Consider the following 19,118-nt stretch of genomic DNA (forward strand, 5'->3'; position numbering starts at 1 on the left):
GCTGCCAATATCTGAACGTAAAAAGCTGCAGTAAGAGTATTTTGGGGTACTTTTATAGTACTTTTCTATGAAAAATGACTCAAACCAATTAGTCGACTACTAAAATAGTCACCGATTATTTTAATAGTCGATTAGTCATCGATTAGTCGACTAATCGTGGCAGCCCTAGTGTGAACGCTCATTTGAATTCTGGTGCGGACCAGCAAACCCTGATCCACTTGAAAACTGGGGGTCTCGGTTCACTTGCAAGTCAACCCTGGTGTGGTTCGTTTACAGTGGGAAACGCAAACAGACTATCCAGTGAAGCAAAGAGAGGCCCTGCACCTAGTGACTAACAAAAGAAATGCTGATATGTGAGTGCACAGTCAGTTTTGAGTTCTATAAACCTGGCCCAGTCCCCAAAACGGCTACATTAGTGCCTCATAACAGTTCAGTTCAACAAACTACAAATCTACTTCATAGCAATATCACCACATGCAATAAGTAGACTCTTGGTCCCCACTGCACCCATAGAATTGGAGACGCCAGATAGGATGCCACTCCAATCACAATCTCCACCCCCAGGAGAAGGCGACACCTTATTGTTGCCTTAACAATTTACCATTCCTGTTATGAGGGCGCTGATCTGATCTTGTTTTCTTCTCTAAGGGTAAAGAGCTCCCAGACCTCACCGTCTCCTCAGTTTGTGGACATTTAGGCTGTTGTTCTTCTTCTTTGAGTTAGCTGCTAACTGCTATTAGCTACTTTTTAAATCTCCTGGTGGTTGGTGACACACATAACATGTTGTCAAAATGTCACCCCTGCCCCGCCTATGTTCCCGTCCTGTCAGCTGTCCCTAATATGTAGGAGTTGATTTGATATTGTTACTACCTCTACTGCTAGGTTAAAGGCAACTCTGTCCCCCCAGTCCGCGATTGTACCTTTTCTACAAACGTCGAGGTGGAATAACGGCATGATATTCCCACCTTGAACAGGCAGTGTAAAAGGGGCTTCAGACAACATTTCGGGCATAGATGATTACCTCATCTGATGATTCCATCACTTGGCCTTTTCTTTCCCTCTGCCCTTATTTGCACAGGAAGACTTAAAGAGAGCACACCCAGGCCAGGGGTGGAGGGGGGTGGTGGGGTGAGCTCACCTGCAGGCATACCACAGAGGCACTTTCAAAGTATTTGTGTAGTTACTCTCACTGCCAGAGGGGGGAGACAAAAGTCCCGCACTGCAGGTTTAAGCAGTAAAACAATACTGTGTTTTATTTCATGGGTGTTTTCCATTTTTCCCACAGCTGCATCACTGGTTGGTGGTCTGAAAAGTACAGAGAGATAAAAAGAGTGAAAGAGTGTGTGTGTGTGTGTGTGTGTGTGTGTGTGTGTGTGTGTGTGTGTGTGTGTGTGTGTGTGAGACAGAGAGGGGGAGAGAGAGAGAGAAAGAGAAATAAAATGGAGTATGGGCATTGGGTGGATGAATGAATGCACAGCAAAGGTCTGAAGAACTACAAAGAAGAAAGCTATGGCCATTTAAATCGATCATGATGGCGGCGGTGGTGGGAGCAGTATAAAAGTGCCGACACAAAAACAAAAAACATAGACATTGTAGTGTGCTTTAATTTCAACAGTGGATGTGTGAAGCTGTGCATTGACCCTCTCCACTATTGTGTTGACACTGGTGAACGGGATTCAGTCAAACATGTAACGTGGTGTTCAAACTGCTTCTTCCATAAATACAAAATTCTTCCTTAAAGGAACAATAAAAAGATTCAAAATTTTGTTTATATTTAATGGGGTGAAGATGTTGAGTTAAACATATTTTTAAACTGTATTTGGAAATGACTTTTTTTAAGATCATTTGTATTTATTCTATATTTTCTCAGTCAGTTATTGTTAGCAGTAGGTGTCATTTTTTAATTTAATTTTCAAGTTGTCATTCTGCATTACAACGATAAACAATATAGATACAAATAAACTTTTTTTAGCAGTCAAATGTAATGAATGCCACAGGTTTTTACTGAATCCCACTTGTTTATTACTATCATTTATTTGCTTGCTCCTCTTTAAGACTGTTATGATATACACAATTCATACAGAGGAAAAGACACCTACTTTTGTTTACATCTAAACAGTTTATACATATTTATACAATTATATAAGAGCTGCTACAACAACAGACCAAAATAACATCATCTGAAAATCGTCTGAATAAACATTACCTGAGCTTTCTCACTACACAAAAATGAATCATCAGTTACAAATCAATAGAATTGATCGTCTGAAAATTGAAGTCACTTCCTCTCACCATGTTCCTGCTTTTTAGTCATGTTGGATGGACCGACAAAAAGTGTCATTCTAACACATGGTTGAATATATTCTAAAAAAATAAATATTAAAACTGTCTGTAATCAGACTTAAACTGGTTTATACATCTCTGAAGGCCTATCAGCCTAATAAGTGAACAAACACTCCAAACTCGCCAACTTCCAAATAATTGTCACTGACACACAAAAACACCATCAGCCACACTGCTGACTTAATCAACCAAAGACTGAAATCAATCTCTTTCTTTTAACCAATAGACCGCTTGATTGTTAACTTATTGTACAGAGTCAATCTCTCTTTCCCCATTATAACAAATTATCGCCAATGCACATTTCATTTTTATTCAATTAAGCATTCGTTGTGTTTTTATCCCCACAAAGTTTCCAGTGGTGATTCAAAAGCTCAGACTGTCACATTTCCAGAAAGCATAAAGCTTTAATTTTACCGTTTACAGAATCGTATTAGGTGTTTCAAAAATACTGTTTAAAAAGCTGCTTTTTATTGAACTGCAAATGAATAGTGTGTAATGTAATATATAAAGTAATTTAAGTTATATATCTGTGTAAGTAAATGTAATGTAGAGGGGCTTGTATCGTATTGTACTGTATGATATTGAATAACAAGACCACTACTGTATATATATGGGTTATTGCTTTGTTACCGTGAAGTTGATAAATATTACGAATCTTGATGAGAATTACATGGCATGGATAAATCCATATACACTTTCTCCTTATAAACTCTCTCTGTTAAATCAGAGAGCATAAGACGTTTTTTCAAACTGGTCAGCGATGACCGGTTGTCACTTTGTGGTACATGTAACACATTGAAGGGTAAATTATGTCCCAAATTGTATGCCTGTGCTGCTGTACTGTGCCTTGTGGTGTTTCTGACTGTATGACTTTGTTTTGTACTGTCAAATAAAGTATAATTAATTAAATTATTACATTTAAAATGTTAAAAAAAAGTTGCCATTTTCTTTATTTAATGTTGTGATTACATTAAAATTAGCAGCAGGTTTTCTGTAGAAGCAAAAGAAATACACTCAAAAGTCTTAAAATGTTGTCTTCATTAGTCACAAAAGTGTCAGGGTTTCTCTTTAACGAGTGCGCAGCACAACGTGATCCATCATAATGTTGTGTTCGATATTCTAAAATGAGATACTGGTCGTGAAGCCTCCAAACAGATCTTTATGCATGTCTCCCATCCGAGCAGAGTGAGCACAAATAGGGAAACACAAGGAGAACATTATTGTAGTGAAGGGTGCATATAATTGTTGTGAGCTTTTTCCAAGATTGGTCAGCATGACTCTGAATCAACAGTGTTCATTACAGTAACCAGAGAGTCAAAACACACTGTCTCGGGGACAATCCACACAGACAGAGGACCCAATATACACAGCAGACAACATTTGGGGATGATTAGTGTCTAAAAAGCTTTCAGATATATTGACATCTGTTCCAATCTGCGTGTGGCCTGGGTATCATTCTTGAGTCAGGTATTTTAAAGGTTAACACTATTGACCTTGTGCACAAAAGGAATCAGTCATATTTATTTAGGGCAGGTCAGTCTGGCCTCCTGTTGTGTGTGTAGGCGTAGTGTCCTATAAATACAATCTTTCTCAGTTGTTACTTACAGGTTTTTTTATTGGACACTTAAAAGAGGAAAAGACAGAAATAAATAAAATGTGTCATCATTGTCATTTCACCCTATTTCATCCCTGACCGAGCGCAAAATCACTCCCACACCATTTGTCACTGTGTGACCAAGTTTGCTTGATATCTTTGCAGTACCCTAAAACAAGCTGCAGCTGGGCAGAGGGAATTACCGCTGCAGCAAATACATATATTTGTTTTTGATTTTTAATTGTGTCCCTACTAATGAGAGGGTTTTTAAATGTAAATATTCACTTTGTAATTGTTCTCTGTAATCCACAGTAATTACCCACTCAGCATGTCTCTAATGTTGGCACACTGCAGCTTTCATAGAAGAGATCAGATGAACTCGAAATGGCACATTAGCATTAAGCTACATTCATACAGGGGAAATATTGTTGTAACCACTGACTCTAACTCCAGTTACATGTGTGCAAGTAAACCTCTTGATGTCACTCATAACATCTTATATTCTATATGTCATGGAAGAGGGTCCTTAATGAATCTACATGTGCTTTTATGTCACCTTTCCTCCGTTTGTTGACACTGGTAAAGGGCTGTGATAGCTGTGGTTTCTCCAAATGTTGTCAGGCAAGGACAATTGCAAAGCAATTTTGGCCATGTAAGGGTGGGATTTAAAAGGTGCCATTATCACATCCAATAAACAACAGCAATTATGTATAATTTCATGTCTTGCCACAGACGTTGAAACTGGAAGGATACACACAAGGAGAGGTGGAAGCAAATGGGATTTTCTTATTTAGGGGACACTGCACTGTATGATATTGGCCTGGTTTTAACATTAGCCAGGTTTCCATCCAAACTAAATTCAGAAAGCTAGTAAAAGAAAAACACATTTGTAAATATGTCATGTTAATATTAGGATGTGGTTCATCAATATCAGCAGTAGGTGGCACTAATTCTCCAGTCAAGTGGCATGATTGCAGAAAAAGAGGGTGCAGATATAATTAGAAAAAAAAAGCATCAGTCTCCCATCACACCACATATACTTTAATCTGCCATTTTTTTAATCTCTTCAGAGGAAGCTTCAGTGGACATTAAAGTTTAAGTCACATGCTTGATGCATGTCATGGCTTTCTCACATTTCACACGACTTTACCACCTCATCATTTGTTTCTCCTTCCGGGCTCAAGACAAAAGTACACTGTGCTTTTGAGGACATCAATAAAGCTGAACTTTGGGGCTCTCTCCTGTTGAACTGCAGGTCTGTGGACGCTGCAGATACTTTTGTAAAACAACTCAATACCCACTTCTTCAGACTTGCCTTTATTTAGTTTTTAGTATGTCACTTCATTTTATAATTTGTATGTTTCTGGCATGTTTTATGTCTGTATGTTGTGTGTGTTGTGCTGTCTTTTATTTGCTTTTTTGTCTGTAATTGTGACGCACTTTGTGACACCTGCTCCACACACTTACCCACTAGATACTTTAAGCTTAGATAGGCATGTCATTTGAAGAAAGACACAGAACATCAGGAGAGCCGCAAACTGTGATTTCAATATCATGAAACTACATCGGATCTGAATGATGCTATATTTGGAATTCCTTTTATCCTTTCTTTTATCAGGAAGATAAATGTTTGACCTTCTGGAAAGGGGCTGCAGGCCATCGAAAACAAAATCAATTTCTAAACAACTTTATAACTATACGAATCCGTTATTAATACTTCATTAACATGTTTTATAATTGCAGGTGACTGATGAGCTTTTGCTGATGGCATATTGGGAATTGAAACTCAACACTCTTTGTAGTGACATACTAATATTCTAAACTGTAGACAGTAGACACTGATGACTTGTAAGAAAGTGAGAGACAAACAAGCATTTTCAAACCAATTCAAGCCAAATTTACTGATGTAGAGCCAAATCATGATTTAAAAAAAAAAAAAAAAGAATCTCAGGACACTTTCATACAGAGCAGGGCGGATGTCTCTGCATGGGGATGTGAAATGAGTTTCTCTGTTAGAAAATTTAGGGAGATGGAATTGTCCTCCCAGCCCTTAATCAGCTCCTGGAAGTTAAGTCCAACAGGACCTGCAGAAAAAGCACAAAGAGTTTGCACTTTACACATTATTTTTAGATATTCAATTACAGATATATAGCATCTCTGTTTCCACTGGAAAACTTCTACAGGTTTAATAACTTCTAACATGCATTCAAAAATCAGGTTAACTGGAAATTCATGGTTTAGACACTAAGACATTACCAAATATCCTACAGTGTTATGCACCAGCCTGATCCACAGGACCATGAGTTCACAGCAGTTGGCAGAAGAAAAGCTCTTTCTAGTGGATGAAGTTCAGCATTGTGGCACGTCAGAGTTATGTTGATGGCTGTGTGCTCTTTCACACAACATTTGGAAATACCTGTTAGAGGAAGAAGATGATGTAAACTGAATGTAACATAAAGGTGGCTTTAATTTATCAGCCCAGGTATGCTATTATTACACAGCTATGATTGTCTATCTTACCTGAAAGGTTATATTTATGAGTGCATCTCTGATCTTTGGTCCCAGGTGCATCTCTGGTTCCTGGTCAGCTGAGGTCTTCACATGGCAAGGGGACAGAATTCAGCAGAGGCTGTACATGGAGGCTTGGCCAAGCTCTCTGCCTAAGTATGCAGGCGGAGGCAGCAGCTGCATGTTGCTGTCCAAGGCTTAGTTATAGGTTTGGCCAAGCTGTCTGCCAGAAACTGCAGGTGGAGGTGGCGGCTGCAGTTGATGGCAGAGGCTGTAGATGGAGGAGCTGAACTGTCTGCCAGTGTGGAAATACCTGTTAGAAGAAGAATATGATGTAAACTGAATGTAACATAAAGTTGGCTTTAATCTATCAGCCCAGGTATGCTATTACTACACAGTTATGATTGTCTATCTTACCTGAAAGGTTATATTTATGAGTGCATCTCTGCTCTTTGGTCCCTGGTGCATCTCTGGTCCCTGGTCAGCTGAGGTCTCCACATGTCAAGGGGACAGAATTCAGCAGAGGCTGTACATGAAGGCTTGGCCAAGCTCTCTGCCTGAGTATGCAGGCGGAGGCAGCAGCTGCATGTTGCTGGCCAAAGCTTAGTTGTAGGTTTGGCCAAGCTGTCTGCCAGAATCTGCAGGTGGAGGTGGGTGCTGCAGGTTCTTCACAAAGGCTGTAGATGGAGGAGCTGAGCTGTGTGCCAGAATCTGCAGGTTGATGGCAGGGGCTCTAGTGGGAGGTCTGGCCATAGCTGTCTGTCAGAATATGCAGGAAGAGGTGGTGGCTGCAGGTTGTTTACAGAAGCTATCAGTGGAGGAGCTGAGTTGTCTGTCAGAATCTGCAGTTGGAGGTGGCAGCTGCAGTTGATGGCAGAGGCTCTAGTTGGAGGTTTGGTCAAGCTGTCTTTCAAAACCTGCAGGTGGCAGTAGCGGCTGCAGGCTGCTGACAGAGGCTGTAGATGGAGGAGCTGAGCTGTCTGCCAGTATCTGCCAGTGTGGAAATACCTGTTAGAAGAAGCAGAAGAAGATGATGTAAACTGAATGTAACAGAAAGTTGGCTTTAATTTATCAGCCCAGGTATGCTATTATTACACAGCTATGATTGTCTGTCTTACCTGAAAGGTTATATTTATGAGTGCATCTCTGCTCTTTGGTCCCTGGTGCATCTCTGGTCCCTGGTCAGCTGAGGTCTTCACATGGCAAGGGGACAGAATTCAGCAGAGGCTGTATATGGAGGCTTGGCCAAGCTCTTTGCCTGAATCTGCAGGTGGAGGCAGCAGCTGCATGTTGCTGGCAGAGTTGGAGGTTTGGCCAAGCTGTCTGACAGAATCTGCAGGTGGAGGTGGCAGCTGCAGGTTCCTGACAGTGGCTGTAGATGGAGGAGCTGAGCTGTCTGCCAGAATCTGCAGGTGGAGGTGGTTGCATGTTCCTGACAGTGGCTGTAGATGGAGGAACTGAGCTGTCTTCAAGAATCTGCAGGTGGAGGAGGTGGCTGCGGGTTGCTGGCAGAGGCTTGAGTTGAAGGTTTGGCCAAGGTTTTTGCTAGAATTTGAAGGGTTGATATACAGCCTCTGCTGAATTCTGTCCCCTTGCCATGTGAAGACCTCAGCTGACCAGGGACCAGAGATGCACCAGGGACCAAAGAGCAGAGATGCACTCATACAGCCTCTGCCAGAAACCTGCAGCCACCACCTCCACCGACAGATTCTGACAGACAGCTTTGCCAAACCTCCAATTAGAGCCTCTGCCATCAACCTGCAGCCACTGCCTCCACCTGCAGATTCTGCCAGTGTGGAAATACCTGTTAGAAGAAGAAGATGATGTTAACTGAATGTCACAGAAAGGTTGGCTTTAATTTATCAGCCCAGGTATGCTACTATTAGACATATTAGACTTATTAGACAGTTATGATTGTCTATCTTACCTGAAAGGTTATATGCATCTTTGATCTTTGGTCCCTGGTGCATCTCTGGTCCCTGGTCAGCTGAGGTCATCACATGGCAAAAACATAGGATGAGGCGGTGTAGATTCCTGGATGATGCTGTAAATGAATAATTGGCCAAACCTGCAACAACAGTAGACTGCAGACAGAGGCGTTAGAGGTTTGTCCAAGCTGTCTGTCAGAAACTGCAGGTGGAGGCAGCGGCAGTAGGTTGCTGACAGAGGCTGTTGTTGCAGGTTTGGCCACAGCTGTCTGCAAGAACCTACAGGTGGAGGTGTCAGTGCTGCAGGTTGCTTGCAGAGGCTGTAGATGGAGGTTTGGCTCAGCTGTATGTCAGAAACTGCAGGTGGAGGTGGTGGCTGCAGGTTCCTGACAAAGGCTGTAGTTGGAGGAGTTGATCTGTCTGCCAGATTCTGCCAGTCAGTGTAACCCTGACCCAGCGCACCGTTCTTGGTCACCTGCAAACAGTCAAGACTGCCTATGTGGCCAGCGTTGAGCAGATGAACAGAGGAGAGGGAGTAAAGCCACCAACTAACACAGCATCAGTCCCAGGTGGTGGCAACTCTAAAACACAGAAACCAGCCTGGTGGGACCCTCCGGTCGACCTTAGTCACTTAAACGAGGAGCAAAGGAGGATCACAAAACAGTTGCTGAGAGAGGAGTGTCACGCGTTCGCGTACGACGATGAGGACATCGGCTCAATCCCCTCACTGAAACTCCACATCACGCTGCACGACACCACCCCAGTAAGAAAAACGTACATGGCAGTCCCAAAGCCACTGCACCAGGAGGTGAAAGAGTATATCCAGGACCTGTTGAATCGGGGCTGGATTACTCCTTCACGCTCTCCGTACGCCTCACCGGTCGTGTGCGTGCGAAAGAAAGATGGGACTCTAAGACTGTGTTGTGACTACAGAGATGTGCGTGCGAAAGAAAGATGGGACTCTAAGACTGTGTTGTGACTACAGAGAGCTGAACAAAAGGTTAGTCCCACATCGCCACCCCATACCCAGAATCCAAGACATGCTTGACTCCCTCACTGGCAGCTCCTGGTTCTCTGTACTGGACCAGGGGAAGGCCTATCACCAGGGGTTCCTGGACGAGGAAAGCCAGCCCCTGACAGCTTTCATAACCCCCCGGGGCCTGTACCAGTGGGTCCGAATCCCGTTCTGGTTGAGTGCGGCGCCCGCAGAATTCCAGAGGAACATGGAAGACTGTCTGCGTGGCTTGAGAGATGTCATGTGTCAACCGTATCTGGACGACAATCTGGTCCATAGCCCAAGCTTTGAGGACCACATCGAGCACCTGAGGACTGTGTTACAGAGATATCAGGAGCACGGGGTTAAACTCAGCCCCCGCAAATGTGAGGTGTTCAAGAGGAAGGTGAGATTTCTGGGACGGTTGGTGTCTGGAGAAGGCTACACTATGGACCCATCTGAAGTGGCACCAGTCCAAGCCTTAAAGGAGAAAGCGCCTACAACAGTGGGAGAGCTGAGAAGAGTGATGGGATTCCTCTCATACTACCGAACATACATCCCAAACTTTTCCAGAATCGCCCAGCCTCTCTACCAGCTGCTCTCATCACCACCTGATCAAGTGAACAGAGAGAAGATCAGGGGCACCACCATTCGTCCTCCACACAGACGCATCTCAGGAGGGATTGGGAGCAGTACTTTATCAGAGACAGAACAGCAAGATGGTAGTCATAGGCTATGGCTCCAGAACTCTAACGCCACCTGAAAAGAACTATCACATGCACTCAGGGAAATTAGAGTTTTTAGCACTAAAATGGGCAATATGTGAACGCTTTCGAGATTATCTGTATCATGCCCCACATTTCGTAGTTTATACAGATAACAATCCTTTGACCTATATTCTCTCAACAGCTAAGCTTAATGCTACAGGTCATAGGTGGGTGGGTGAACTGTCTGAGTTTGATTTTTCCATTAAGTATAGACCGGGAAAGAGTAACGCAGATGCAGATGGCCTATCCCGCATGCCATTAGACATAAATGTGTTCATGACACAGTGTACAGAGGAGGTGGGTCGGGAGGTGTTCAGTGCAGCAGTGCAGGGGGTCAGTGTGCAGGGAGACACCCCCCCGGTGTGGGTAGCAACAGTCCCCATAGAGACTCTAGACTTAATGAGAGATGCGAGTGCACACCCTCGAACCAAGTCCCTGGCACCAGAACAGATACGAGACAGTCAGGAAAGAGACCCTGTCATAGGCCAAGTCCTACATTACAAGAGAGACAATCAGCATCCGTCCCGGAGAGCTCTTAAAGCGGAACCGGCGGACGTCAGAGTGTTAATGAGACAGTGGACAAAGTTGTATGTGGATGAGGATGGGATTCTCTACAGGAAAGCAGGAGATAAACAACAGCTCGTCCTCCCAAAAGAGCATCGTCAAACAGTGTTCCACGAGCTTCATAGAGAAATGGGACATCTCGGGGTTGAGAGGACTTTGAACCTGGTCCAAGATCGATTCTATTGGGCCCGTATGTATTCTGACATAGAACACTTTGTCACCCAAGAGTGTGAGTGTCTCAAGGCAAAGCGACCTCACAAAGCAACCAGAGCTCCCATGACAACCATTGTCACAACACGCCCGGGTGAGCTAGTATGCATTGACTTTTTACACCTAGAGACGTGCAAACAGGTGTTCGAGTACATTCTGATTGTAATCGATCATTTCACTGGTTTTGCCCAAGCCTACGCCACGAAAAACAAGTCTGCCAAAACTGTTGTTGACAAACTATTCAATGATTTTGCACTGCGCATCGGGTTTCCAGAGAGGATTCACCACAACATGGGAAGAGAGTTTGACAACCAGCTGATGGACCAACTACAGAAGAGCTGTGACGTGCGGGGGTCCCACACAACATGTTACCACCCCCAAGGCAACGGAAAATGTGAGCGGTTCAATAGAACGATCTTATCAATGCTCCGCACCCTCACAAGTGAACAGAAGGCTGACTGGAAGAGCTCATTGACAAAAATGGTGCACGCGTACAACTGCAGTCGCAGTGGGGTCACGGGGTTCTCTCCCTATTACTTGCTCTACGGAAGGTCACCTCGCTTGCCAGTAGACCTGCTTTTCAACCTACAGCCCAGAGAGGCAAAAGAGACTTATACTGAATATGTACAGAACTGGCAAAACCGAATGCGACAAGCCTATGAGATTGCATCCAAAACAGCGGCCCGAGAAGCTCTACGAGGCAAGAAAGACTATGACAAAAGAGTACATGGAGCCGACCTGCAACCTGGTGGACGGGTGCTCGTGCGTAACCTGTCACAGAGGGGCGGCCCTGGTAAACTGCGGTCCTACTGGGAAAGTAAAGTGCATGGGGTGGTGAAGAGAAGGAGCAGTGACAGTCCGGTGTATGAAGTAGCACCAGAGGGAGGAGGAAAAAGTCGTGTGTTGCACAGGAACCTCTTACTCCCATGTGACAGTCTGCCTTTGGGAAAACCGGAATCAGCCCCTGCAAAACGAGAGAGGAAAATGCAGGCTCGGACAGGAAAAAGACAACACCAAATCAACGAACCAGTAGAAGACTCGGACAGTGAGAGCAGTGATGAAGTTGAGCTGGTGTGCCGTTTCCCATACGACCAAGAACTAAGTCACAGAGCTGCAGACTTGAATCCAGAGGCAGAGCCATTTACACCAGCTCTGACGATGCAAGACAGGGCACCAGATCTGGAAGATGCAACAGCTGTTCAAGAGGATGCAGAGAGTGACAACAGAGACATCACAGCTGATGAAGATGGTGAGAACGACACTGCAGAGCCTGAGGAAAGTCTACAAGAGTCATCAGGGGAAGATGATCCTGACCCTCCGCCAGCGACCAGCTACCCGCAGCGACACAGGCACCGTCCCCGAATGCTGACCTACAATGCCTTGGGTGAGCCAACGTGGGTGGAAGTTGGTGCAGAGAACCTGCACGTCGTGAGTATGTCCCCAGCCTGCAACCCACCAGTCATGTGGCGACCGTGGGCATCACCGGACATTGAGGTAATGGGTTGAACTCACATTACACAAACATTACTCTAGTTCGGAGAAAATGGACTCTGAGCAGTAGAGTGGTGGAATTGTATGGACTGTGGATATGAAGAAGAGACAATTCCGGGGGAACATATTGAACTGGTCCTGTACAAACGAAGAGACTGGTAACAGACTAAAAGAACTGAGGCCGATGTGAGTTCTGTTACATTGGAGAGTTGATCTGATTGGGATCCAGAGTACAGTAACTGATGTTTAGTGGTCAAGGTTTAGATGAGCCAGATACTTTGATAAATGGGTACTAATTGAACTGAATGTCAAGTGCCATTTTAAAATAAGTAATACCATGTTTTCAGTGAGAAAAGTCAATGTGCTGTGAAAAGGTGCACTTTGGGTATCTGAAATGTCTGGAGACATTTATTATTGGGGGGGAGAGTGTGGCATACAGAGCCATCAGTGGGTTGATATACCTACATAAATATTATTCATATGTTTAATTTGGATTTCATGTTGTACAGCTCGTGTTCAGAATGTGGTGTTATTGTCTGGGTGTTTTCTGATAAGGTAAGAGGGTGGTTTATTGGTTGAAAAATGTAGTGTTATCTAGCAGTATGCATTGTCTAACTCCGACCAGCAGAGGGCGCGTTCGCTACACTGTGTGTGCAGGGACAAGGGAAGTATCGCGTGAATACGTTCAGAAAACGAGAACACACACTTGAGTGTAAAGTTACTGTGAGTGTGGCGAACTGTGATGATTAATATGATGTATTTTTGCTCTTGGCAGAACAAAATAAAAGACTTCACTCTGCATCACGCTACACTAAGGAACTGAAAAGACACAAAAACACTACAAAATAGACAACTATTAGACACAAAAAAGAAAAAAGACACTAATTGACCTCAAAGAGACACAAAATTACCCCAGAGAGACACCAAATTACCTCAGAGAGACAAAAAATACCTCAGAGAGACACAATATTGCCTCAGAGAGACACAAAATAACCCTAAAAAAAGCCAAAAAATGAGCACAAAATTAGTAAAATGGCACAAATATACCTCAGAGACACACAAAATGACTTCAAAGAGACACAAAACCACTGCAGACTCAAAACTGCCTCAAAGTCACAAAAAATAACTACAATGACACAAACTGGCCTCAAAAAAGACAAAATGGTGGAAAATAACCACAAAATTATCCTAAAGAGAAAAGTTTCTCAGCCAGACACAACATGACCTTAAAAGACACAACATGACCCCAAAGAGACACAAATGACCTTCAGGGGACACACAATGGCCAAAAAAGATGCAAAACGACCTCAAAGACACACAAGATGACCTCAGAGAGACGCAACATGACTAAAAAAGATACAACATGACCTCAAAGAGACACAGATGACCTTAAGGGACACACAACGGCAAACAAAGACCTAAAATAACCGAAAACGACACAAAACGACCTCAAAGACACACAAGATGACCTCAGAGAGATGCAAAGTACTAAAAAGAGGCAAAACCAGCACAAACTCTGTGTGTCCTGACCCTGTGTAGGAGAGCTGGTGCGGCCTTTTGCATATCTGTGCCCAGGGGCCCATTGTCTCATAATCTGCCCATGCATACAGTAGACATAGCTGTCTGTTACAGAGGGACATTTTTGCTAGATATTCAACAACATGCCAATTTTACGCTTAAGAGTCAGACCCAGAGAGGAATCTTGAAGCGTGGGCATCAGAGGAACAATGCACAGTTAAAACGACACAAAATTACTTTTAAGAGATACAAAATGACCTCAGAGAGACACAACATGACCTCAGAGAGACACAAAAGAACCACAGCAACACAAATTCACCTCAGAGACACATAATTATTAAGATGGCACAAAGATACCTCAGAGACACACAACATGACTTTAAAGAGACACAAAAGCACTGCAGACTCAAAATTGACTCATAGTCATAAAAATAACTAAAATGACACAAATTGACCTCAAAAATGACAAAATGGCAAAAACAATTACAAAATGATCCTAAAGAGAAAAGTTCCTCAGCCAGACGCACAACATGACCTCAAAGAGACACAAAATGTCCTTTAAAGGACACACAGCAGCCAAAAAAAGACAAAATGACCTCAGAGAGACACAAAGGAACCAAATCAACAACAAATTCACCTCAGAGACACACAACTTGACTTCAAAGAGACACAAAACCACTGCAGACTCAAAATTGGCCCAAAGTCACAAAAAATAAGTACAATGACACAAATTGACCTCAAAGAGACACAAGGTGGCCTCAAAAAGGACAAAATGATCCTAAAGACAAAAGTTCCTCAGCCAGACACAACATGACCCCAAAGAGACCCCAAAATGTCCCTAAAGGGACACACAACGGCCAAAAAAGATGCAAAACAACACAAAAAAACCTCAAAGACACACAAGATGACCTCAGAGAGACGCAACATGACTTAAAAAGACACAACATGACCTCAAAGAGACACAAATGACCTTTAAGAGACACACAATGGCCAACAAAGATGCAAAACAACACAAGACGACCTCAAAGACACACAACATGACCTCAAAGATACACAAATGACCTTAAGGGACACACAACGGCAAACAAAGACCTAAAATAACCAAAAACGACACAAAACGACCTCAAAGACACACAAGATGACCTCAAAAAAGACAAAATGGCAGAAAAAAACACTACATTATCCGAAAGAGAAAAGTTTCTCAGCCAGACACAACATGACTTAAAAAGACACAACGTGAGACACAAATGACCTTTAAGAGACACACAACCGCCAACACAGATACAAAACAACACAAAACGACCTGAAAGACACACAAGATGACCTCAGAGAGACGCAACATGACTAAAAAAGACACAACATGACCTCAAAGATACACAAATGACCTTAAGGGACACACAACGGCAAACAAAGACCTAAAATAACCAAAAACGACACAAAATGACCTGAGAGACACACAAGATGACCTCAGAGAGACACAAACAACAAAAAGAGGCAAAACCAGCACAAACTCTGTGTGTCTTGCTCCTGTGTAGGAGAGCTGGTGGGGCCTTTTGCATATCTGTGCCCAGGGGCCCATTGTCTCATAATCTGCCCATGCATACAGTAGACATAGCTGTCTGTTACAGAGCGACATTTTTGCCAGATGTTCAACAACATGCCAATTTTAAGCTCTCTTGCTGAATGAGAAAAAGCCAGTGCCATATCAACATTTTCTTTTCTAGAAAAATCTCCTTGATACACACCTCTCTGTTACTCTCACAGTATGATGACATAGTATTTAAATTATGTTTTGTGTAAAATACTGAAAAACATCCTTAATATTGAGAAACATGTTGAACTATGAGCATATTCAAATCATAAGGCTTCAATGCTTGTGTCACTGCTTGCAGCACTGATGGCCTATATCACCAAGAAGTTCAAAAATATATTAGCTATATTTTTATTAGCATGTTTATGCTGGGCTGTTTGTTGGACAGATAAAACAGACAGTAGCTTTGGATTTACTTATTCAAACTTGGTAACAGTCAAACGTCAGTCCAGTTTGATTCATTTACACTAAAATAGTACTGATGTGGGCAAAATATTGCCATATTGGTCACACTTTGCCTACATCAGTACATTTTTGGATAATACACACAGAAACCAACATGGGCTTTAAAAAGTGTCAAAAACTCAAAATCTTGAAGTGTTGGTATCAGAAGATGAATGCGTGAAACGCAATTTTCAGCGCCAACATATTATTGCAGTTTGTTGCAAATGAAACGCTGACCAGCCGCACTGTGATGCAGGGCCGTAATACTTATTTAGCATTGGAGGGACCAATGTAAATCACCACTAACCCCCTCAGGTGAAATTTTAGAAACTAAACAGCTAAACTGACCATTTTACAGCAATTTGAAGGAAAAATCTTGGACCGGGACTTTTCAGAGTTTAGATGGCTGAGTGCCATTTTAAGGAGCCAGCATATGATTGAGGGATGCACAGGAAGCAAGTGATCACTGTGGGGGCAGATGTAACATTTGACTTCTACTGTTTCAAAAATGTGGCTCTAACATGGCTTATAAACTGAAACTAAACAACTGATGACTGTCAACAAGTAGAGCACAGATACAGATTCTTTTGTACTGAAGCTTCTGGTTGACAATATTTTGCACATGTTTAATATCTTTACATATGACCACAAATAAGTATTCACTGTATTTCAGAGAACTGTGTTCAAATACTGATGCTTGGTCAATGGTCCTCTGTGTCTCATACTGAAATATTAGAGGCACTCTTAGGGTGCGTTCCAAATTGCATACTACATTTTACTTATTGTATGTACTGCAGCTGCCCCTAAAAAGTGGGTCCTGTTGCATGCAGTATGCACACAATCGATACATACTACTGTCTCATAACGTTACGCACTAAACTTTGCCAAGAGGTTCAGTGCTGACGATCAGAGGAGCTGGTAGCAGAGTCTTGTTCTCTGATAGGTTCAGTGTCCTCCTCCTGAGCAGACTCCTCATTCACACTTTCAGTGGAAGTGGTTTCGGCCTCTGTACCATCCACCATGTCTGCTGGCTGGCTGTAGTCCTTGTTGGTGTCCATATCAACAGACACTCTCTCCTGCTGCAACATCAGCGATGGTGTTTAGCACTTTTGCTCCAAAGCATTTAGGCTTCTTCACCAGGACGTCCTGAGTGTAACCCTGTCTAACTTTCTCCAGGATACACAGGACCATGTTGGCTCTGGTGACCTGAACGAGCAAAGCGGACAGAGCAGCGAAGACACGGTCCACAGCGGCTTTTGTTGAAGGTAATGTTTTTAGGAAGCAACCAGAAGCCCTGCGGGACATTTGGAATGACCTCCATCACCACCTCCTGTGGGCCAAGCAGTTTAAGGCTGGGGGCCTCCTGGTGCTGCTCTGTCAGGCTCCTGGCGTACTTCTGAGCCTGGCTGATGATCTTGGGATGTCTGTAGGATGCAGTCATTCAAAGTCTGTCTTAAAAAGAAACATCACTACCACTGTGCTCTAACTGAGAGTAAGTGTATGTAAAATATGACTCACTGAAACTGAGGAGGGACGGCTTCTGGACAGCTGAGCAGCCTTCTGGCTTCAAACTCAGCGTCTCTCATCTTCATGCTCGTGTTCCCCTCCACACCTGAAACACGGAGAGAGATATGATGGGTAGATTTAACATATTACATACATGTCTTCCAACCACAGATAGGTATGTTACATTGTGTGTTCAGGCTTAGGCACAAAAAACAATTGCTGTGGTTTGGAAAAGATCATGGTTTGGTTAAAATACCCTGTTTGGGGGCCACAATCCCTGCAGGAAAAGCAGCAATGTCTCAGTAAAAACAACGGCTCTTTGTGACACTATCCCTGCCAATGGGTCGCTACAAAACACCCACATTTTGAAGCTTAACAAGCTAATGACAAAAACACCTGCAGGTTGCTACAAAACAACCCATAAATGAAGCCCAAAAAGCTGGTGGAAAAACCCCCATGGGTCACTGCAAAACACCCATGTTTGCAGTCCAAACCTTCAGACAGACCTTTAAAGGCCTGTTTAAGGGTTCACACTTGATTTCATGGTCCAGGTTAGGTAAGGGGCAGGGAAAGCATTACATTACTGAGAGTCATCACAAATATAGAAGCACATGGTATGCTTTGACCTAGTATGAGAGACTTTTGTTGTTGTCCTACACTGCCCTCTACTGACAAAACACCTGCATTATACATCACTCATTTAGAATATTTTTTGCAGTCATCACACATAATCACACATAAGTTCATGCAACACCCCAGCCTGAGTCAAAATAAAGAGCACATCTTTGGCCTATCTTTCGCAAATGAGCCATGAATAGAAAATATTTGTCAAGCAACTGGGTAATATCAAATTGTAATCAATTCATGACCAACAGAAACTACAACATTTACATTTGAACCTACATGTGTTTCAGGATCAGGATAATATTCTGGGGTAGGTGCCAGTTTATTGTTCTATATCTTGGTATACACTCACCAACCACTTTTTTAGGCACACCTTGCCAGTACAGGGTTGGACCCTCTTTGCCCTCAGAACTGCCTTAATTCTTTGTGGCATAGATTCAACAAGGTGCTTAAAACATTCCTCAGAGATTTTGGCTCATATTGACATGATAGCATGTCTGTTGTCAGCTGTACATCCATGATGCGAATCTCCTGTTCCACCACATCTCAAAGGTGCTATATTGGATTGAGATCTGGTGACTGTGGAGGCCATTGGAGTACAGTGAACTCATTGTCATGTTCAAGAAACCAGTTTGAGATGATTTGAGCTTTGAAACATGGTGTGTTATCCTGCTGGAAGTAGCCATCGGAGGATGGATATACTGTGGTCACAAAGGGATGGACACAGTCAGCAACAATACTCAGGTAGGTGGTGGCATTTAAACGATACTCAGTTGGTACTAAGGGGCCCAAAGTGTGCCAAGAAAACATCCCCCAAACCATTACACCACCACCAGCAGCCTGAACCGTTGATACAAGGCAGGATGGATCCATGCTTTCATGTTGTTTACAATAAATTCAGACCCTACCAGCAGAAATCAAGACTCATCAGACCAGGCAACATGTTACTAATCTTCCATTGTCCAGTTTTGGTGAGCCTTTGTCAACTGTAGCCTCAGTTTCCTGTTCTTAGCTGACAGGAGTGGCACCTGGTGTG

The 19,118-nt window shown here is 43.2% G+C and overlaps 1 protein-coding gene across 1 annotated transcript in view; it reads left to right on the top strand.

The window, feature by feature from the left end:
• The window catches only part of slc6a3 (solute carrier family 6 member 3), a 23,004-nt gene extending 19,772 nt beyond the window's left edge, over nucleotides 1-3,232 (top strand). Inside the window, exon 16 of the mRNA XM_050046525.1 lies at nucleotides 1,286-3,232. Within this exon, the coding sequence (XP_049902482.1) occupies nucleotides 1,286-1,309 (24 nt within the window). The 3' untranslated portion in view covers nucleotides 1,310-3,232. The remainder of the gene's footprint in view (nucleotides 1-1,285) is intronic.
• The last annotated feature ends 15,886 nt before the right edge of the window (nucleotides 3,233-19,118 follow it).

This window comes from Epinephelus moara, chromosome 6, assembly GCF_006386435.1.
Source record: "Epinephelus moara isolate mb chromosome 6, YSFRI_EMoa_1.0, whole genome shotgun sequence".
In the NCBI taxonomy this organism is placed as follows: Eukaryota; Metazoa; Chordata; class Actinopteri; order Perciformes; family Serranidae; genus Epinephelus; species Epinephelus moara.